The 23,281-nt window shown below is 36.8% G+C and overlaps 1 protein-coding gene across 1 annotated transcript; it reads right to left on the bottom strand.

The window, feature by feature from the left end:
- Positions 1-3,935: 3,935 nt before the first annotated feature.
- On the bottom strand, positions 3,936-6,240 carry Izumo3 (IZUMO family member 3). Its single transcript, XM_055618946.1, has 7 exons — positions 6,009-6,240; positions 5,796-5,870; positions 5,543-5,632; positions 5,326-5,343; positions 4,823-4,903; positions 4,348-4,438; positions 3,936-4,140 (listed from the first exon to the last, which is right to left on the bottom strand). Exons 1-7 carry the CDS (start codon positions 6,238-6,240, stop codon positions 3,936-3,938), a joined length of 792 nt encoding a protein of 263 aa, XP_055474921.1.
- Between the last annotated feature and the right edge of the window lie 17,041 nt (positions 6,241-23,281).

The raw sequence follows: 23,281 nt of genomic DNA, 5'->3' as shown, positions 1-23,281 counted from the left end.
GCTCCTGTCCTATCCCATCTTCTTCTACTTTCTATGTCTATCCTGTTAAACTCTTTGACATAAATATTGATATTATTTTTTCTTTTATCTAGGTTATATTTTTGATTTTAAATTCTATTATGACTTATACCAACAATAGAATCTTTAGAATGTTTGCTTACTGTCAAGTTTTGCTACTCATTTTAACCATGTTCACAGAAAATTTGTCAGGTTACTTTGTTTTTCCTTTTATAAGTAGTTTATAATTAGGTTTTAAATGATCTCATACAATATGCTTACAATTGATGAATTTATTTTAGATTTATTACTATTGTGTTCTTCCTTTCTACATATGATACTGATTTTTATTTCTTTGTTGTTTCTGTTGATGTTCTCTCTCTCTCTCTCTCTCAAGCTGGGTTATTCTACTTTTGTGAGATACCCTTGTGTCTCATAACAAAACATGAAGACAGCACTGAACACATGTATGATTAAAACCTAGTTGAACACAGAAACCACCATGTACATATATGATAAAAACCTTGTTGATTACCCCTTTTGAAACAATGTTAACATTTAGCTTCTTCTATATTCTTCTGTTATTGTGAGTAATGAGTTGTTGGAAGAATTGTGCCACCATTAGCTGATCTGATGGGAATTCTACCCTTTGTTATTGTTTGAGCAGAATGCTGTTGTGACTTTGTGCTACTATGTAGAACGGATCCTCTCTGAGCATTTCAGGGATTCCTAGATAAAGAAATGTGAAATAATCAATTTATTAACAACTTTTGGCAATTTTTAAACACAGGTATCAAATCTTCTGTTTTCCCTGACATGAAACTAGTTTTAGGCTAAATATTGAATAATAATATCTTCATAATTTCTTTTACCTTTTTTTGCTCAGATGTAGCCCATAGACTCAGTCTCCAAGTGGGTTTCTTAACAAGGGAGCAGGGATTGTCTCCAACATGAACTTGTGGCAGGCTCTATAGATCACCTCCCCCTTGGGGGTGCAGCCTTGCCAGGCCAGAGAGGAAGACAGTGCAGCCAGTCCTGATGAAACCTGATAGGCTAGGGTTAGATAGTAAGGGAGGAGGAACTCTCCTATCAGTGCACTAGGGGAAGGGTGCAGGGGAGAAGAGGGAGGAAGGATGGGACTGGGTCACGATGAGAAAGGTGGCTGCAGTGGGGCTACAAAGTGAGTAAATTGTAATAAATTATAAATAAAAATATAAAATAAAAAGAAATTTTATACATTAAAAATCATAAAGAGCACGATAGTACCAATAACAGAGCAGATCAAGCCTGAGGGACAGGGAATGTTTTAAAAATGCTTCTTGTAGTGGTTTCCCAAGTATTGCTTCCCTATTTTTCAAGGTGTTTGTTTCAATTTAATAGCTATTCCTTTAAATTCTCTAAGACCCAGAAAACAAAGTTTAATTACAACAAAATACTGAAAATATTATAAATTCTTTAAGTGATTTGGCATTTGGTAATTTCAAAAGAACAACTTCATATAAAATTTCCTGCATAGTAGTACTATGTCCAGAGAGCTTTGTTTTTATTTTGTGTTGTTTTTTTTATTTATTTTTAAAATAGTAAATTTATTTTAAGAATTTTATGTGAGCTGTATTTACATCATTTTCCCTGTCTCCCTTCTTTCCAATTCCTCTCACTGCCCCCCCCATCCCCAAACCCATGGTGCCCTTTTCCGTCATTATTGTATAGTATATATTATTGTAAAACTTACATATACATATATATTATATCTTGCTTTATTAGTTTAGTGCTAGTAATACTTGTATGTTCTTAGTGTTGACTTCTCAAGATTGGAGAACCTATTGGGGACTGGTGTCTATACAAGACTTATTTTTAATATAGATACTGGGAAGCAGATAGGCACACTCATGTCAATTATTTTAATAAGATTATTTAATAATTATGCAATTGAACATACATTTTTTTTTACAGATATCAGGCTGGATTTCACATGTTTCACAATATAGCTTTCTGAAATACAGGTTGTTAATGGCTGCTGCCACAGAGAAAATAAGTCTTACATAGACACCAGTCCCTGATAGGTTCTCCAATCTTGAGAAGTCAACACTAAGAACATACAAGTATTAGTAGCGCTAAACTAATGAAGCAAGATATAATATATATGTTAAAAAAAGGGGGTTTGAGAGATGGATTAGCTTAGAGTAGCTCTTCGGCTACTCTAGCAGAAGAACTTGCTTCAGTTCCCAACACACACTTGGGAGCTCAGAACCAGCTGCAATAAGGGTGCCAGGAGTTAATGACCTCTTCTGGCTTCGAATGGCACCAGGCATGCAAGCAGTACTCACATAGACATATTTATTTTATGTTTATGTGTGGGTTACTTCCATGTATGTTATGCAAACTGCATGTGAACCTAGTACATGCAGAGGTCAGAAGAGGATCCCAGCTTCCCTGGAATTGGAATTATCGATACAAGTAAGGTGAGATGTAGGTGCTGGAAATGGAACTGTGATCTTCTGAAAAAGCAGCAAGTTCTACTAACTATTGAACCATCCCTTCAGCTACAAGGGATATTTTTAATCTAAAAGAATGATGAAAATACAATAGACATTATTTTAAAAGACAGATTAGTGAAAGAGTACATAGCAGAGGAATGATATGGGAAAAGCTGCCAATATAATACATGGTTGCGACATTACACAGTTCACTCTATGTACGAAAATATACCATGCTGTCTGCCTTAAATGTCCAGAGATATTAATAAGTGAAAATAATAACATATTGCTCTAAAACAAACACTGTCACCACAAATTTTTAAGTTCTTTTATCTTGCATTTATTTTATTTCTGAAATTAAAAGTAAAACAACGTAAACATAAATTATTTATTCCATGAATTGGAGTTATACATCAGAGTAAGATACTGTGGATGAGCCCTAAGTCACTGAAAAATGTTAGCTGTCGTACAATACATAATGATAGTTACATGGATATTACAATAATTGGGATAATATTCATATAAAGATACTCAATGAAAAAAAACATGAAATAAAAACTTATGGGTTGTGGAAATGACTTGGTGAATAAAGCAAGAAGACCAGACTTTGGATCCACAGAATCCAAGTAGATAATGTGTGGGTGTTGCAGGTCATTTCTAGTTTCTGCCTTAGAAAACCGAGAAAGCAGAATTTGGGGACAACTGACTGGAAGGCAAGCCATGTTGGCAAGATCAGGTAGGTTTGAATGAGAAACCTCAAAGAATCAGGTGGAATTCTAGGAAGAGAAGGACTCTAGCACCCATGGGGGTATACACACACACACACACACACACACACACACACACACACACACACTGACATATGTCTTCATACATATGCTTTCTTACACACATGAGCAGGCATACACACATATGACCAGCACACACACACATTCACACATGTACACCACACACACACACACACACACACACACACACGAAAAGGAAAAAATATCCAACTTTGCCTTGAGATATGGATTTAGAAGAAAATGATAGGGACAAACCTCAGCTACTCAGGACTAGTATTTTTGGACTTTATTTTACACATATGTATGTGCTTATGATATTATGATAAAGATTAAATATCTGTTATCTAGGAAATCATCTACATTGACCCTGATGTTAGATATGAAAATGGAAATAAAATAAAAGTAGAAATAAAATTCAGGTTTATAAACATGGAAGTTGCCCTAATTACTGCCATTCAGGAAAGTTACTAACAATGCATTTTTATTATCACATGGCCTGTTGTTTCTTGCATGTTGCAGCATAGCAGTTTACGTTCTGTATAACTCAGGGTAAATCTTTTGTTCCTCTCATTTCATCCATTGTCTCTGGGATTGTCAGTAAGGATACTCACTGGAGAAACCCTAAGTTCTATTCCAGTTTTCAGACGCTGTGATTTCATGATCACGCAGAAATTCAAGTCCCAGTTTGCATCTTTGACTCAACACCTGAAAGATCCCTTGTCAGAGACTGTGAATTTGATTTCTGTGTCTCCCAATCTTGTTTCTCATCATCCGTATCTGTCATCCCTACTAATTCTTCAAGTTTCTTCTCCAAATATGTCTTCAATGTCCTTCGTATTAGCTTCATTTTCTTCCAATGTGAGATGCAAAAATAGAATCTAGAGTAGAGAAAGAGAGAAGTCAGTTCTTCACTGTAAGAAGCAGTATTTTAAGAATAATCATATAATTATTTTCCTTTATTCCTGGATTACTTTGTGTTTCATCTATTATTCACAATCGGCTTCTGTCTATTTCTTTCCCCTTCTCCATTAGGGAGGAGGATGTTGGGAATTTGCAAAGAAATGCTGGGAGTGTGGAAAACTCACAGTAACACAGCACTTGCCAATATCACAGCTTCTGCCAACAGTATCAGATATAGAGCAATCTCTCGATTTTCAGCTCTTCTTGGATTCTCATCTGGAAGGAAAAAGAAATAGAGAAATGAGTTTGGAAGAAGAGGATTAATAACTGGGACTCTTTATGTAAAATAGACACAATTCAAATGAGTTGACCATTGGCTGGTTCATCACTATTCCTGGATTCCATGTATTAGACCCCTCCACAAATTTTCCACTTGCTGCCCATAATCCTAATAATTTCTACAGTGGAGTCCAGAATCCATCCCTATTCTTTTCTTACCCACCCCACTGGCTTTGTCTTAAGTTATTCATGTTAATATATCTTTTACTTAACAGTTTAGCTTTTTTAAAGCATTACTGTAAGCTTTATTAAAAGTACTCAGAAAAATCAATGTGTCATCGTGTTCATTGATCCTTATCCCCTAAAAGTGCCATATGTCACCTTTACAGTAGTCTCCACTGAAACACCGGGTGGTCAAGCGAAGACAGGTCCAACAGTCAAGGACAGGACCTTCAGTTATAACTGACAAAGAAAAATAGAATCATAAAAGGGATATGGCCAGGGTGTTCCTTGCCTCATAAATATAGTTTAGATCCCAGGCATTCTTAGGGCTCTTAAGTTACAGTTCTCAGAATCCTTCCTCTAGTAATAAAGATCTTAAAATTTAAAGTTATAAATATTTGGCTGTGGATGAAGTGGAGAAATATTGTCATAGCTCACGTTGGAGCAGTGTGTTGAGGAGGCGCTTGAACACCTCTTCAAAATTTGGGGTGTGTGAAATCTTATATGCTTGGGCTTGGCATCAGATATTTTATTGATTGATATTTCCCCTACAGCTCTAGAAATTGGGCTTAAAGTGTATATTCTGGGAGAAAACACAGGCAGAGAAAGGAGAAGGGAAAATATGGGCTGAAACCTCACGGTGCCACATGTACTGTACTCACTGCAGTCTTCTGAACAAGCTGCAAGAGAAGCAGAGAGATCTAATGAGTTTAGAGCCAACTTCACTTGTGTCACTTATATACCTGTTTGATCCCAGATGTCTACTCATTTCTCACTGCACCTTGTCCCCTTTGACCAGAACCCTCATTCTTCTTCTCACTCCTTAGTTTCTGTTCTCTGACATAATTTCAGTGTTGTAAGTTAGAAATGTCTCATTACCAACTTCAGAGAAGATCTTTAGCATTTCTTTCAGTTTGTATTCCAAGTTTCGGCGGACCTCAAGGAGCTTGCCTTGGAAGATAAAGACCCCTAAAAAAAAAAAAAAAAAAAAAGGAGTGGAAGTGATACTAAAAATTATGGTGATTATTTCACAATTTAATTTCAGCTATTTTGCTTTGTTTCCCATGACATTTCCTCAGACATGTTTACCTGTTTGTATCACAAAAGTTTTGACAGTGAAACAATGCCTTACCTTTCCATGTTTCGTTTCCCAGTCTATAAAATTCATTCTTCAGCCATACTCTCAATTTGAGAACATTTCGAACAGCTATATAGGAAAGAAAGAACAGTGTGGGGCAGGGAACAATCACATCTCTGAGGGATCTGGAGTGGATCCACGTGTTGTCCTCCATGCCGCTCTTCCCTCTTTAACCTCCCAATCTCTCAGGACTCGAACTTTCCTCACCCAACAACCGAAGATTCACATCCTTGTGGGAGACCTTGGAGCTTAAGTGGGATATCTCCTTATGCTGCCTTTGAAGCAGTTGATCTCTTTCAGGAACGTCTGTAGGTACAAGGTTTTCCAACAAGAACATAACATCCTCTGTGAATTTGGGGTCACATTCCAAACAGCCTTTGACGCCATGGAAAGCTACCAGGGACAGAGGCAAAAACAAAAGTACCCATAGGTCACCCATTTCCCTGTCCCAACCCTTCTCCCCAACACTGGTTGTCTTGGTAACTGGTTCACTTAGTTCCTTTCTCTTCAAAAATCCAGGAATGAGATCTTTGTCCTGGATATCCTGAGTACACCTTTCCCTCCTTTTCCTTCCAAAAATTTAGAGAATCTCATTTTCCTAAGGATCTTTAGTAATTTTCTGACTTTATCCTTCATTCCAGAGAGAGAGAAAGAGAGAACTGCTGGCTGGGAAGCGGTTACCTGAGTTCTGAATGTAGAACACAGAGAAAAAAGCCTTGAGCTCATACAAGCAGAGTTCTGTGTAGGGAGATACCTAGAGAAGGTTTCTTAAGCTCTCTGTCTCTATGCCATCTCTACTCTGTCTCCTGGAGTAGAGAATCAAGAGAAATGATGGTGGAAGTGGTCTCATAATACCTTAGAATTTAACCCATATTTAACTCTAGGAGGTAAGATATGCCAAGAATATTTGAAAAGTTTTGGTTTCATTTTCTTTTCATAAGCCATGTTATATTAACTTCAGGAATGATCATTTATAGATAGTAATCATTGATAACTTTTCTATAATTTGTAATGTAGAAAAAATTTTAAAATTCAAGAGTTTGAGAGATAATTCTGCAGCCATTTTTATAAACACTCTTAAAAACATTCTTCTTAGCAGACCTGGAGCTTGGATATAGATATAGGAGTTGAGGATTATACAATGATAATTGAGAATCCAATAATATTTATGGTTCCTGAGCAGGTACAGCCTGCAATACTGATACCAGAATATTTCGTATGTAAAAATGCAAACACTGTCTGCTGTCTTGGACCACTTACATGGAACATAGACAAGTAGGCTTTTCCTTCACTTCATAAGAGCTTTGATGAAAAATGTTCTTAGTTCTTTGAAAGAAATAAGGCTTTTTTTTTCCTAAGATGTTGGTTATGTATTTATTTATATACTGTTTATGTAGCTGTTACTTCCTAGAAATCAGGAAAAGCTCATATTAAAATTTAGGCTATGATACCTTGTAGTCAAGGAGTGTTTTTTTTTTTTTTTTTTTTTTTTTGGAGAAGATTAGAATAACTATTATTCATATACCTACCATGTGTACAAGTACTATACCAGGATTGATGATAGATGATCTTAAGTCCTATGAAAAAACATTGATTTAGAAACTGCCATCTTTGTTTCATGGAAAGGAAACTGAGAGTAAAATGTAAAGAAATCTTCCATGGCCATATGATTTACTGGTTATGAGTCAGGGTTCAAACACATGTCCACTTGGCTCCAAATTTAGTATACACCACTGTCTCACAACACCCACATTCTGGGATAAAACAGAAAATAAATTGTTAGAATTTGAAAGTTCAGGAGATTGAAGCCAGATCAAATTATTTTATTAATCACTGGAACTTAAAACTTGCTTTAATTTTACATTCTTTTAACTAGACAATCTCATTTCTAAAAAAAAAAAAAAAAAAATCATACAAAGAATTGTCTCGTAATAAAATGTATGATACCAAAAATGTGTTACATTAAGTAAAGTATCAAGATACGTATTTGCAGGATGGACCAGACTACTGCACAGAATATAAATTCTATTAAATCAGTGAAAGCTCACACCATTCTTCAGGCCATCTCCTAGAGTCTCTCCCAATCCAAGCTCCAGTTCATTTGACAAAATAATAGGCCAAAAGACCCAATGACTTCATTCCTTATGCCTTCGTCTCATTACAAGAGCATAAAATCAAGATAGTATGTCTCCTCCCAAATCACCAGCCCCATAGTCATAATATTTTTTGTTTTGATTTTGTATTTTTGTTTTTGGTCTTTTTTTTTTTTTTTTTATTTTTTATTTTTTTTTTTTACAGGTGAATTCATATTGTATTTTTTTTTTTCTTTTTAGTTACATTTTGTTAACTCCGTGTCCCAGCTGTATCCCGCTCCCTCATTCCCTCCCCAACCCCACACTCCCTCCCTGGTCTCCTCCCTGCCCCTTTCCAAGTCCCCTGATAGGGGAGGACCTCCTCCCCTTTCATCTGTCCCTGTTTTATCAGGTATCTTCAGGGCTGGCTGCAAAGTCCTCCTCTGTGGCCTAACAGACATTTTTGGTATCATACATTTTATTACTAGAATATTTTGATATTTTTAGAATACAGCTTAAAATCTTATCACTAAAGGAGCTATGGAATTTTCTATAGGAGGGAACAAAATGTTATACTTTGCTATGATGTGTCCTCAAAAGTCCTTTCTGCAAGACTTGTTTCTCATCTGGAAAATCCAACCATAGTTAACTAATTTATGAGGGTTGACACCATTATTAAGTTAAATCATGGATTTATAGTTTGATGGCATTATTGAAATGTAGTGGAAAGTAAGAGGTCAAAACTCTTTGACATAAATCGAAATTTTGTTGACTCTATCTCTTCAATGAGCTCAATTTCTCTCCTTTCGTGCACTGCCATGAGCTAATCTGCTCTTATCCACCACAGAATTCCACCTCACTAGATCCTAAAAACAAAGGACAGTGCCAACCATGCATAAAAGTATGTAATAGGCTCTGTAATCATAAGCCAAACCTAAATTCTTTTAAAATTGTGCCCGTTGTGTATTTTGCCACAAAATAGAAAAAACTGAAATAAAAATTTTATGGAAGAAAAAAAAAAAAAAAAAAAAAAAAAAGAATTGTCTCATGTTACCTCTGAATGCAAGGGAGGAAAATGGAATGAAATGATCATGGAAAACATATTTTGACACTAGTGTTTGACTTAAACTAGAATAGTAAATACAAACGAATGTAGTGCTCGGTGATTCTTAAAAGGATCTTGGTGGACCTTTGTTACTCTTGCAGTAACGGTTGGAATTCCCTATCCGTGGGAGTTGTTCATATCATTTTCTTTATGTTACAAATTATTTAATGGCCTGATGTTTGAAAACTTGCAGTGCAAGTTTTATAAAGAACATATCATTCTTGATAGAAATTTCCCTTAATGATAAATATAAGTCACTGTGCTTATATTAGAACCAACTGTATTTTTTTTCTTATCCCTATGTTTATAGGACCCTTGCAAGTTTCAAAAGTAATGCAGATTGCTTTCTCAGACTTATGTATAAGTTTTTATTATTTTTATGTGTGTGTGTTTGCTTTCATGTGCATCTTATGTATGTTGGAGAATGTGGAGGCCAAAAGAGGACAGCATTTTTTTTTTTAATAAGCTGCCGCATGGGTGCTGAGAATCAAATACATTTCTTCTATGAGACCAGTGAGCATTTCTATCTGTCAAGTCATCTCTCCAGCCTACACATCCCTTTTGTATTCAGGTGAAGTTAACTATATTCCTGATTACAATATGGAATTAGAACCATCACTTGATATTACTTACTTTCTTTCGAGGCAACATTGTATATGATGTGTTGAAGTAGCTACCATGTGCCAGATATTTCACAAGTAAAATGATAGTTGTCTGTATACCTCTCCATTGCTGTCCTGTTCTCTTGTGTGAATTATTGCAGGTATCCTAAAAGCCTTAAAAAGAATATATCTCTGACAAAGGCCCCACACACAAAATATGGACTAAAAGAAATGTTGCTGCTAAGAAGAGGGAAGAAATAATGGAAAATAAATAGAAAAAAGTAAAAAAAAAAATAAGCTGTAGATTCTCTCAAGATGAGGGTCCTATAAGAGAAGACATAGCTATAGAAAACAGTGAGAGGATGCCTTAAGTTAGCAATGACATAGACCCAAAGAAAAGGTACATGTGATAAAAACAAAGACATTTTTTTTTTCTTATTCCCCTTAGACTTAAGTCTAATAATACTTTCAAAAATGGTCTTCTTGTGTCCCCAGCTTATCCACATGGCCAGAAAACATCAAAGATGGGATGGGGCCAGAAAGAATGTAAGAGCTGCAGGATGGACATGAGAATTGTGTTATGTTGTTTCCTGGATCTAGCTTGTCTGTTGCACAGATGGACTTAGAGCATCTTTGTTTAGCTCTATCAGACTGGCAGAAGATGGAGCCAGTTAAAATTCTAACATAGACGAGGTAGGATCTCAGGAAACCTCATCTCTAGGTGAGGATCTATTAGTGGTTTGATGGCTGCTGAGAGAAAGATGAATCACTTTGGCGGGGGGCATGGCCATGGATTGATTGCCCATGACCACGTCTAGAGCTGCATATTCAAGAGCCTCTGCATTGTACTATTTGGAAGCACCAGAGGAATGAGGTCATAACTAGTCCTTTAAGCCTGACCAAGAACTATCAGCTAGGGAGGTCACAGGCTGCAGGGGATAGCTTGTTGTCTTTACTTTGCTAAGTGGACTGATAATCAAACTCTCTTTTTGCCGATATTTTTTCTTTTATTATTATTATTATTATTATTATTATTATTATTATTATTATTATTATTTACAGTTTATTCAGTTTGTATCCTAGCTGTGGCCCCCTCCCTCATCTCCTCCCAATGCCACTCTCTTTCCCTTTTCTCCCCCTCCTCTAGTCCACTGATAGGGGAGGTTGTCCTCTCCTTCTATTTGATTTAGCCTATCAGATCTCATCAGGACTGGTTGCATTGTCTTCCTCTGTGGTCTGGCAAGGCTGCAGTCCCCCAGAGTGTGGTGATTAGAGAGCCTGTCACTGAGTTCATACCAGAGACTGTCCCTGCTCTCCTTACTAGGGACCGCAGTTGCAGACTGAGTCTATAGGTTACATCCGAGCAGGGGTTTTAGGTCCTCTCCATGAGTTTACCTTGTTCGGGGTATCAGTTTCTGCAGAGACCCCAGGGCTCAGTTTTTATGGCTCTGTTGATATCACTTTGGAGCTCTTGTCTCCTCCAGGTCTTGCTATCTTCCCCTTCTTTCATAAGATTCCCTGCACTCTGCCCAAAGTTTGGCTGTGAGTCTCAGCTTCTGCTTGGAGACATTGATCTGTAGAGTCTTTCAGAGCCTGTCTGTGATAGATTCCTGTCCTTTTTCCTGTATTCTCATGCTGCTGATGTCTATGGGGTTTATCCTTCTGAATGAAAATTGAGCATCTTCCTAGGGTCTTTTGAGAGAACTATTTACAGTAAATGAAACTAAAACACTTTTAAAAAGTTTTACTGGTTTACTAATTTTTTTTTTAGATTCAATTTTGAGTTATTTTTACATGGTTTGAGGTAAGGTGGGTTAACCATATGACAATGACTTTCTATATTTGAGAAATATTTTTTATTTTTTCTCATTTTAATTGTTATTAATTATACTTTATTCACTTTGTATCCCCCCGTAAACCGTAAACCCATCCCTCCTCCCCTCCCAATCTCATGTTCCCTCCCTCTTCTCCACGAATACCCCTCCTCAAGTCCACTGTTAGGGGCAGACTTCTTCTACTTCCTTCTGATCCTAGTCTCTCAGATCTCATCAGGAGTGGCTGCATTGTCTTCCTCTGTGGCCTGGTAAGGCTGCTCCCCACTCAGGGGGAGGTGATCAAGGAGCAGGCCAGTCAGTTTAGGTCAGAGGCAGTCCCTGTTCCCATTACTTTGTAACCCACTTGGACACTGAAATGCCATAGGCTACATCTGTGCAGGGGTTCTAGGGTATCTTCATGCATGGTGCTTGGTTGGAGTATAAGTCTCTGGAAAGACCCCTGTGTTCAAATTTTTTGGTTCTGTTGCTCTCCTTGTGGAGCTCCTGTCTTCTCCAGATCTTACTATTTCCCACTTCTTTCATAAGATTCCATGCACTCTGCCCAACAGTTGGCCATAAGTCTCAGTATCTGCTTTGATAGTCTGCAGGGCAGAGCCTTTCAGAGGCCCTCTATAGCAGGTTCCTAACTTGTTTCTTATTTTCTTCTTCTTCTGATGTCCATCCTCTTTGCCTTTTAGGATGGGGATTGAGCACTGTAGCCAGAGTCCTCCCTCTGGATTAGTTTCTTTAGGTGTACATATTTTAGTAGGTTTATCCTATATTATATGTCTATATGAGTGAGTATATATCACGTGTGTCTTTCTTCTTCTGGGATAGCTCACTCAAGATAATCTTTTTCATTTCCCACCATTTACCTGCAAATTTCATGATTTCCTTGTTTTTTATTGCTGAGTAGTCTTCCATTGTGTAGATGTACCACAATTTCTGTATCCATTCTTCAGTTGAGGGGCATCTGGGTTGTTTCCAGCTTCTGGCTATTACAAATAAAGCTGCTACAAACACAGTTGAACAAATGTCCTTATTGTGTACTTGCGCCTCTTTTGGGTATATGCCTAGGAGGGCTATAGCTGGATCTTGAGGAAGCACTATTTCTAATTGTCTGAGAAAGCGCCAGATTGATTTCCAGAGTGGTTGTACCAGTTTGCATTCCCACCAGCAGTGGAGGAGGGTTCCCCTTTCTCTACAACCTCTCCAGCATGTGTTGTCTCTTGAGTTTCTCATCTTGGCCATTCTGATGGGTGTAAGATGAAATCTCAGGGTCGTTTTGGTTTACATTTCCCTGATGACTAATGAGGTTGAACATTTCTTTAAGTGTTTGCCACTCGATTTTCCTCTACAGAGAATTCTCTGTTTAGCTCTGTTCCCCATTTTTTAAATTGGATTACTTGGTTTGTTGCTTTTCACCTTCTTTACTTCTTTATATATACTGGATAATAGCCCTCTATCAGATAGAGTGTTGGTGAAGATTCTTTCCCAATCTGTAGGCAGTCGTTTTGTTTTGATGATGGTGTCTTTTGCTTTACAGAAGCTTTTCAGTTTCATGAGGTTCCATTTATTGATTGTTGCTCTTAGAGCCTGTGCTGTTGGTGTTCTGTTCAGGAAGTTGTGTCCTGTGCCAATGAGTTCCAGGCTTTTCCCTAATTTTTCCTCTAACAGATTTAGTGTATCTGGTTTTATGTTGAGGTCTTTGATCCACTTGGACTTTAGTTTTGTGCAGGGTGATAAGTATGGATCTATCCAGTTAGACCAGCCCCATTTGTTGAAGGTGTTATCTTTTTTTCCATTGTATGGTTTTGGCATCTTTGTCAAAGATCGGGTGTCCCTAAGTGTGTGGGTTATATATGGGTCTTTCCTTCAGTTCCATTGATCCACCATTTTTTTTCTATGCTAGTACCATGCAGTTTTTATTACTGTTGCTCTATAGCACAGCTTAAGTTCAGGGATGGAGATACCTCCAGAAGATCTTTTATTGCAGAAGATTGTTTTAGCAATTCTAGGTTTCTTGTTATTCGGTATTATTGGTATAATGTTCTTTTAAAATGTATACACCTTACCCTTGTTCATTCAAATGCTGATTTCTGCCCCCCCCATTCTCTGGTTTCAATCCTGATATTGCATTGTGATACTCATTCTAAGCATCCTGTGTCAACTCTTGTGTAAACAGGACAAAATAAAGCAACTAGACACAATGTTGAGCAGGGATGAGCCAGAGGACAGGAAATGAGTGGGAGGAGAAAGGGCTAGAGTAGAGCTTAGAGACAGAGTTGGAGGAAGGATCTTGGAACTATGTGGAGAGATGGATTGGACCTAAGATATCATAAAAAGCAAATATAATGTGGGGAATCTAAATGTTAGAAAACTAATGAAGGCTTGGAGGCTTAGGATGGAGTAGCTATTGCCCAGCATTGTGTTCTAGGTTAACTAATTTAACCAATGTCTGTGTGGTGATTTGGTTATACAGCTGCTTAGGATTAACAGCAGCATTACCAGAAGAATAAAATATTGATCATGACTACAACAAATGATGCCTAACTAATCTAAGTATCCACACCCTTTAAATCATACTTTATCATAATTTGGTGGGAGGAATAAGCTCCCTGTGATAAAACGCAAACTTAAAACCTAAAAACTCCCAGGTCTATTTCTGTCTCTTTAAAAGAGACTCTTAAACAGGCTCAGAAGCAAAAGACAGCCTCCTGTGGGCAGGCCTGAGACTTCTATAACAAAACTGGCCTGCTGTTCCGGTTTGACTGAGGGGTAAACAAGCATGGTTCTTTTATACTGTGGCTGAATCAACTGGCTCAGCTCTGCAGCCATAACAGGAAAGAAAGGAACTGGAGGCAGACAAACCTCTAGACAGAGTTTGGCTTAAACTGTATCTAAAATAATAATAATAATAAAAATTGCCATGGCAGAGGGTGTTTTAATTGCTTTTGGCTTCATTTTGGCCTTCATAGTCATGAATCTGGTTGCAATATGTTTAATGGTGTTGGTTCTTCTCCATACCTTCTCCAAGAAAGTTGAAGGAGAAAATGGGGAAAAAAAAAAAAAAAAAACAAGGATCGGAATACTAAGTTACAGACAAGAAAAAGGGCACTCTTCCTAATAATTAGATTAATAACAGCTAAAATCCAAAGCTCTCTAGCTGCAAGATACTTGTCAGCTCTTTCTGGTAAGGGTCCGCCAATTCACTGAAACATCAACAAAAAATAACCAACTGGGCTTTGTTTGTTACAGCATAATTGGCACAACTGATTCCCAATTTAAAAATTTCTTGTCTCGAAAGGGGAGGAGGTCCTCCCCAATCTGTGGACTTGGAAAGGGGCAGGGAGAAGCTGAAGGAGGGAGGGTGGGATTGGGAGGGTATAAGGGAGCGGGATACAGCTGGGATACAGTTAATAAAATGTAACTAATAATAATAAACAATAAAAAAAGAAAAAAAATTTTCTTGTCTCTTTGTTTGATTTTCATTTACAGGCTTCGAGTTACAATGATACTGATTTGAATATATATATCTGAACAAGTTGGTGAAGGCACATGCCTTTCTTCCCAATACAAAGTAAAAAAGAAACAGGCAGATCTCTGAGTTCTGGATCAAGCTAATTTACATAATAAAAGCCTGGATGTTAACTTCTGCTGTTTAGGCACTTACAGAGATAGTCTCAGATTCAAAATGACACAATTTTCCTTAAGTTTACCATGTAAATTATTTTTTCTTAATAATAGATGTTATATCCATACTGGTCTAAAGGTTGGATTCACATCATTTTTAGGTTAATGTAAAGAGAGATAATGTCACACTGCTCTGAAAACTGCCTTATTCTTTTAAATGTGAGACATTTTCATGGGGGAAAAATGTTGGTCATGCTGATGCAAAAAAGACACAAGGCTTAAAGATGGCAAAGTACATGTCAACCTAGTTTAGTCCTAAAAACTCAAAAATTATACTCATATGTTTAAAATACAAAACTTTCCATCCCATATCAAAAAGGGGGCAAGCCAAAGAATAGCCAAAACCAATGTAAAAGCCCAGGTACAGGATACCTAGGATATACTTAAATGCTAAGGGTAAGAGAGTTTATATGCTAATGCTAAGAGTTTCTATAAAGTTCGGCTATAAAGCCATTACTGCCCATCCTGTATAAATAAGGGGCAAGCCAAAAAATAGCCACTATCAATTTAAAGCCCAGGTACAAGATGTCTAGGGTATGCTTAAATGCTAAAGGCAAGAGGGAGTGTAAAGCCCAGGTACAAGATGCCTAGGGTATGCTTATCAATGTAAAGGCCAGATACAAGATGCCTAGGGTATGCTTAAATGTTAAAGGTAAGGGGGAGTTTAAATGAAGTTTGGCTATAAAGGCATAACTACCCATTCTATATATAAATGGGGATAGGACAAATAGTTACAACATATATAAAAATCTAGGACTAAGCCTCACAACAGGTACAAGATACCTATGGTATGCTTATATTCTAAATTAAAAGGGATTTTATATAAAGTTTACTTAAACATGTATTTTCTATTGCTCAAGGCAACCAGCTTGTTTCTATAATGGGAGGCTTCTCTAGGGAAATAAGTGGCAACTTGGCCTAATACAACAGGCACGCAAGAGCCCGAAAAAGATATTTTAATCTATCCAACTTTATTTTGATTTCAACATGATAATGATTGTATGTTCAATAATAATGATAACTTGTATTGCTAATCCCTTTACTTGAGAACAACTCTGAAATTGACTGAGAGATAAAAAATATGTTTTCAGCCAAAAACTTCAACAATACTTGGCCAATAAATCCTTGGCTATAATATCCTCAAAATGTATTATGCTAACCTTTTAATTTGCATAGATAAAATTGGCTTACAGTTTGGTTTTATCCTGCACATGACATACATTTATAATTTTAGAACTCTATAATGCTTGTGAGAAATTATGTTTGCAGAACAAAAGAACTGGACACCAGAGATGCTGGATCAAACCTGAAGGATTCATTCTTCAGCATGCTGAGACATTGACACATCTGTTCCAGCATCTTGCATGTTCCAGCATTCTGCTTGTTCCTTCCTCAACTGCTCCAATTGTTTTCTCATGAAAGCCTGCTCCCAAAAGAACTTTGAAGAAAGCTACTAATTTTAACTGGTCCAGCATTTTAGACTGTTCCAAAGAGGACTTTTATTAAGCCTGAAATTTCTCAACATTCAAATGTTATTGGACCACAAATATTATCGCCTGCTTAATTAACCATTTTTCCCAATTTTATTTGGGCCCCTTACAGGATTTCTACATGTCCAAAATGTCAGCTAGAAGAAATCTATGAGAACGGCATCCAATTTTCCTTAAAGGAGATTGGGTATGTTTTTGATTGTTTGCTATGGCTACAAAATTTTATTGTCAATAAAATTTTATTTTATTTTATAAAATTTTATTGGGAGATATTTATTATTAATGGTCTTATTCAAAGTGAAACACGGAATATACAGCTATATCTTATAGGAATAGAAAAAAAAGTAGATTATTGAATCTACTCATTTTAAGATTTTATTTGTTATTCCCAAATAAGGTTAATTTTAACTCTGGTATAGGAATTTGTGTATCGATGCAAAAATAAGTATTTTTGATACATTGGTATAAGCTTTAGTATAGTGATAGAAAGTTGAGGTTACTTCCAATACTTTTAAACTGCTATTAAAAACTGTTTAGGATATTAACTAATGCAAGTTAAATGCTAGTTATTCAACTTATAGTCATGTCAGACACTAGTCTAATTTATTACAGAAGTGTACATCCTAGGTTTAACAGATAGATATGATTTTGTATACAGATCGATTACATAAAAATAGGTAATCTTCAAAAACTTCAGAGACCTACAGAATATGGCATTTAAAATATTTTTATTATTTTCAAGATTCTTTGACAATGAGACAAGTCTTCCTGAAAGCACCCTGCCTACCTGAAAAAAGATAATGAGCATCAAAAAACCTTCATATGGAGATGGTTTCAAATGTGGCAAACAAGCCACTCAGGTAAAGAAAATGCCCTTGCTTCACAGCAGACAACTTCTGCCAAAAAATGGGAAAACTTAAATGCAGGACAAGTTTACTGCCAAACTCTGCCAAGACAGGGTAAGCAAGTCCTAAATAGTTCCTGCTTCACATATATATGTCTGTCAAATATTCTGAGCCAGAAGGCTGAGGATGATGCTCCAACGTTACAGAAAGTTCAGGCAGCAAACTGTCTCTGTCAAATTTTTATTTTTTGGAAGCTGCTAACATGCTCTTCATATTTACTCTAATAACCAATCTTCTTCCTTCTCAAGTCTCTGATGTGGTTGAAGGCCAAATAGTTATTGTGCCACAATTAAGCTTGAGTTGTTTATAAGTTAAAAAATCTTTTCATATAGGTAATGCCAATAAGGATAAAAGTTAATTTAGGTATAGAACTTTTAACTTGTCAAGATAGATAGGATAATCAGATAATTTCTCCTAAGATACCCCCTCCATGTGCTAAATACACATGGACGAGACATTGCACATGTAGATTTTACCTAACAGTTTTCATAATTTTATAATTATTATTGTATTGAAAGAAAAAGGAGCCTTTTATTGGACTTAAAGGAGGAAATGTTGGTATAATGTTCTTTTAAAATGTATACACCTTACCCTTGTTCATTCAAATACTGATTCCCTCCCCCCACTCTCTGGTTTCAATCTGGATATTGCATTGTGATACTCATTCTAAGCATCCTGACTTAATTCTTGTGTAAACAGGACAAAATAAAGCAACTAGACACAATGTTGAGCAGGAAGGAGCCAAAGGACAAGAAGGAGGGGAGGAGCCAGAAGACAGGAAATGAGTGGGAGGAGAAAGGGCTAGAGGAGAGCTTTGAGACAGAGTTGGAGAAGAGATCTTGGAGCTATGTGGAGAGATGGATTGGAACTAAGATATCATAAAAAGCAAGTATAATGTGGGAAATCTAAATGTTAGGAAACTTATGAGGGCTTGGAGGTTTAGGATGGAGTAGCTATTGCCCAGAATTTTGTTCTAGGTTAAATAAATAAACCCAGTGTTTGTGTGGTTATTTGGTTATACAGCTGCTTAGGATTAACAGCAGCATTACCAGAAGATATATCAATAGTAAATAGTAATCACCAACTACAACACCATATGTAGTTGAGAATTTTTCTTTCCAGGTATGTAAAGAATTGTGTTGGTAATTTGATGGGAATTGCATTGAATCTGTAGATTGCTTTTGGTAAGATGGCCATTTTTTACAATGTTAATCCTGCCAAGCCATGAGCATGGGAGATCTTTCCATTTCCTGATATCTTCTTCTAATTCTTTCTTCAGAGACCGGAAATTTTTTTCATGTAAGTCTTTGACCTGCTTGATTAGGGTTACACCAAGGTATTTTATGTCATTTATGGCTATTGTGAAGAGTGTTGTTTCCCTAATTTCTTTCTCGGTCCTTTTGTCTTTTGTATACAGGAGGGCTACTGATTTTTTTTTTTTTTAGTTAATTTTGTATCCAACCACTTTGCTGAAGGTGTTTATCAGCTGAAGGAGTTCCCTGGTAGAATTTTTGGGATCACTCAGGTATACTATCATATCATCTGCAAATAATAATTTGACTTCTTCCTTTCCAATTTGTATCCCCTTGATCTCCTTCAATTGTCTTAGTGCTCTAGCAAGGAATTCCAGCACTATGTTGAAGAGATATGGAGAGAGTGGGTAGCCTTGCCTTGTGCCTGATTTCAGTGGGATTGCTTTAAGTTTCTCTTCATACAGTTTGATGTTGGCTATAGGCTTGCTGTGTATTGCCTTTACTATGTTTAAATATGTGCCTTGTATCCCTGTGTCTCCAAGACTTTAAACATGAATGGATGTTGAATTTTATCAAATGCTTTTTCAGCATCTAAGGAGATTATCATGTTTTTTTTTTCTTTCAATTTCTTAATATGGTGGATCACATTGATGGATTTCTGTATATTGAACCACCCCTGCATACCTGGGATGAAGCCAGTTGGTCATAGTGGATATCTTTGATGTGTTCTTGTATTCAGTTTGCAAGTATTTTGTTGAGTATTTTTGCATCAATATTCATAAGGGAGATTGGCCTGAAATTCTCTTTCTTTGTTGATTCTTTGTGAGGTTTAGGTACCAAGAAGACTTTGGCTTCATAGAGTGAGTTTGGTAGTGTTCCTTCTGTTTCTATTTTGTGGAATAGTTTCAAGAAAATTGGAGTTAGCTCTTCTTTTTTTTATTTTATTTTTCTTTTTAGTTACATTTTGTTAACTCTGTGTCCCAGCTGTATCCCGCTCCCTCATTCCCTCCCCAACCCCACACTCCCTCCCTGGTCTCCTCCCTGCCCCTTTCCAAGTCCACTGATAGGGGAGGACCTCCTCCCCTTTCATCTGACCCTGTTTTATCAGGTATCTTCAGGGCTGGCTGCAAAGTCCTCCTCTGTGGCCTAACAGACTGCTCCTCCCCGGGGGGAGGGGTCAAACAGCCTGCCCTTGAGATCCTGTTAGAAATAGTCCGTGTTCCCCTTACTTTGGAAAACTACTTGGTTACTGAGCTACCACGGGCCACATCCGAGCAGAAGTTCTAGGTTATATCTATAGATGGTCCTTGGTTGAGTGTCAGTCTCAGAAAAGACCCTGTGCCCAGATATATTTGGTCCTTGTAGAGCTCCTATCCTTTCCATATCATACTAACTTTTCTTCTTTCATATGATTCCCTGCACTCTGCCGAGGGTTTGGTTATGAGTCTTAGTGTCTGCTTTGAAACACGGCTAGGTAGAGTCTTTCAGATGCCTTTTGTGGTAGACTCCTGTCATAAGTTCAATGCACATCCCATTTGTCTTTCTAAATGAGGATTAATCACCTTTGCCTGTGTCCACTTTCTTGATTATCTTCTTTAGGTGTGTAGTTGGAGAGATCAGGGATACAAGGCACATACCTAAAGATAGTAAAGGCAATATACAGCAAGCCTATAGCCAACATCAAACTCAATGGAGAGAAACTTAAATCAATCCCACTGAAATCAGGGACAAGACAAGGCTGCCCCCTCTTTCCATATCTCTTTAACATTGTACTTGAAGTCCTAGCCAGAGCAATAAGACAACTAAAGGAGATCAAGGGGATACAAATCGGAAAGGAAGAGGTCAAAGTGTCACTATTTGCAGATGATATGATATTATACATGAGCGACTCCAAAGATTCAACCAGAGAACTTCTTCAGCTGATAAACACCTTCAGCAAAGTGGCAGGATACAAAATCAACTCAAAAAAATCAGAAGCCCTTTTGTATACCAAAGACAAAAAGGCGGAGTTAGCTCTTCTTTGAAGGTCTGGTAGACTTCTGCGCTGAAATATCTGGTCCTGGGCTTTTTTTGGATGGGAGACTTTTGATGACTGTTTCTACTTCCTTAGGGGAAATAGGACTATTTAGTTGATTTACCTGGTCTTGACTCAGCTTTGGTAAGTGCAATCAATCAAAAAAATTGTCCATTTCATTTAGATTTTCAAATTTTGTGGCATATAGATTTTTGAAGTAAGTCCTAATGATTGTTTGGATTTCCTCAGTGTCTGTAGTTATGTCACCCTTTTCATTTCTGATTTTGTTGATTTGGATGGTGTCTCTTTGCCTTTTATGTAGCTTGGCTAAGTGTTTGTCTATCTTGTTGATTTTCTCAAAGAACTAGCTCTTGGTTTTATTGACTCTTTAAATTTATTTTTTTCTAATTGATTTCAGTCCTGAGTTTGATTATTTCTAGCCGTCTACTCCTTTTTGGTGTGTCTGCTTCTTCTTTTTCTAGGGTTTCTAAGTGGGCCATTAAGTTGCTTGAATGAGCTGTCTCGAATTTCTTCTTGAAGGCACTTCGTGCTATGAACTTTCCTCTTAGCATTGCTTTCATTGTGTCACACAAGTTAGGGTATGTTGTGTCTTCATTTTCATTGAGTTCTAGAAAGGCTTTAATTTCTTTCTTTATTCCTTCTCTGATCCAGCTGTCATTTAGTAGCAAGTTGTTCAGTTTCTATGTGTGTGTAGGCTTTTTCTTATTTCTGTTGTTGTTGAGGTCAAAGTTTATTCCATGATGATCAAATAGGATACAAGGGATTATTTCAATCTTCTTGTATCTGTTGAGGCTTGCTTTGTGACCAACCATATGGTCTATTTTGGAGAAGGTTTCATGAGGTGCTGAGAATAAGGTAAATTATTTTGTGTTTGGGTGTAAAGTTCTGTAAATATCTGTTAACCATATGACAATTACTTTCTATATTTGAGAAATATTAATAATAAATTTTTATGGCTAATAATATTCTACTACAGTTTCTTATTCAAAGTGCTAAAAGGTAAGAGATATATATTTTTTAATCCCACAAGTTAAGGAAAATTCTCAATTCTTGAGTCATGAAGAACTGTGCACAATAACTTCTGGTGTGTGATTCAAAATCAGAGAAATTGATGAAATACGGAAGACAAGAGATATCAAGGCCACTTTAATAAGAGTGTCACATAAATGGAAGGTGATTCTAGGTTCATTTCAGACTAGTAATATCTGCTGTGGGTTTAAATAGAGAGAAACAATTGGACTATGAGACAAATATAGATAGTTAGACAGTCTAACTATCAGTCTCAGTCAGTGACCATTTCCTCAACTCTTGTTCCGCAATATTATCTGTGAAAGTCTTTATTGCTTAAGTTCAAACTCCTTTTAAAAATTTGTTCTTGTTATAGGTTTTGTAATCATGACCCTTTATCAAAGAAGCTTCCTGATACTTCCTAAAACCATGATTATCAAAGAGATTCACAACTAGTCAAAGGACAAATACTAGGGCTATAGGTTTCTCAGCCACAAATGAGCCATTCTGTCATACCCTCAGGGTTTAAGGATCATCAAATAAGGGGGATTCGTAATATTATAAGAGGCAGAAAAGTTGGTGAGAACTGCTGTGAAATATAGTTGTTTTTTGTTTTGTTTTGTTTTTTTCTGAAAAGACAGAACCACAGTAGTCATGAACAAACAAAATCTGTGGCCACCTACAGAAGAACTGAACAAGATAAAGCCAGTAATAAGTTAAGCAAGGATGGGGAAGGGCCCACAGCAGCACATCCCTTAGATGAGAGTTATTGGCAATTGATAGCTGCTAGAAAAGGAGGAATCTAGTTTCTTCAAGGGTGTGGCCTTTGGTAGATTACCCATGCTCCAGTGAATGAGTTTACACCCACGTACATACTACCAGCACTAATTGTATCCAATAGGTTATGAAGAAAAAAAAAAGATATGTAGTTGGTAGGAAATCTAGGGATGTGGGAACATTGTGGGTGCAAAGAGTTAATAAGACCTAAATACATTGTATACATCTATACATTAGAGCATAGATACACTTTCAAAAGGAGTATGAAGTTGAGAATTAGATGTCCTGATTAGAAATTCATAGAGGAAGTTGAGGAGGAAAGTGGGCTTGAAAAAGTTTAAGATATTTTGTCTAATGTGTGAAAATTAAAAAAAAAATACATATCAAGAAGTAAAATGAGGAATCTGAATGGGCCATGATGGGGTTATGATGTTTCATTTAAGAGGAAAATAAATGATGGTGAGATTAACCATTATATCTAATTGTTGTTACGGATTACAACAGGAGGCTTGAAATTTCAAAAAGGTTAAAGGTCCAACTTATGGTTTGGGCTTAGCTAAAATACGGTTCTCAGAGAGAGAATGCCTGAGTCTTCATCACATTAACTATTGTTTAAGTTTTATTCCATTAAATTATTTCTGTGTGTTTCTATGTTTGTCTGTGTGTGTGTGTGTGTGTGTGTGTGTGTGTGTGTGCAAGAGAGAGAGAGAGAGAGAGAGAGAGAGA

This window comes from Psammomys obesus, unplaced genomic scaffold (assembly GCF_907164565.1).
Source record: "Psammomys obesus unplaced genomic scaffold, mPsaObe1.curated_primary_1811, whole genome shotgun sequence".
NCBI classification, from domain to species: Eukaryota; Metazoa; Chordata; class Mammalia; order Rodentia; family Muridae; genus Psammomys; species Psammomys obesus.
The sequence above is the reverse complement of the archived record's forward strand: the minus strand, read 5'-3'. Positions and strand labels throughout refer to the sequence as shown.

Bases quoted from the DNA above. Each gene is read 5' to 3' on its own strand.
- Izumo3 (XM_055618946.1), bottom strand. From the start codon at position 6,240: ATGGGTGACCTATGGGTACTTTTGTTTTTGCCTCTGTCCCTGGTAGCT. The intron at 5,871-6,008 runs GTGAGGAAAGTT...TTTCCTATATAG, and splicing joins TGTGAATCTTCGGTTGTTGG to CTGTTCGAAATGTTCTCAAA. The intron at 4,439-4,822 runs GTGACATATGGC...TTTTCCTTCCAG, and splicing joins CAGTGGAGACTACTGTAAAG to ATGAGAATCCAAGAAGAGCT.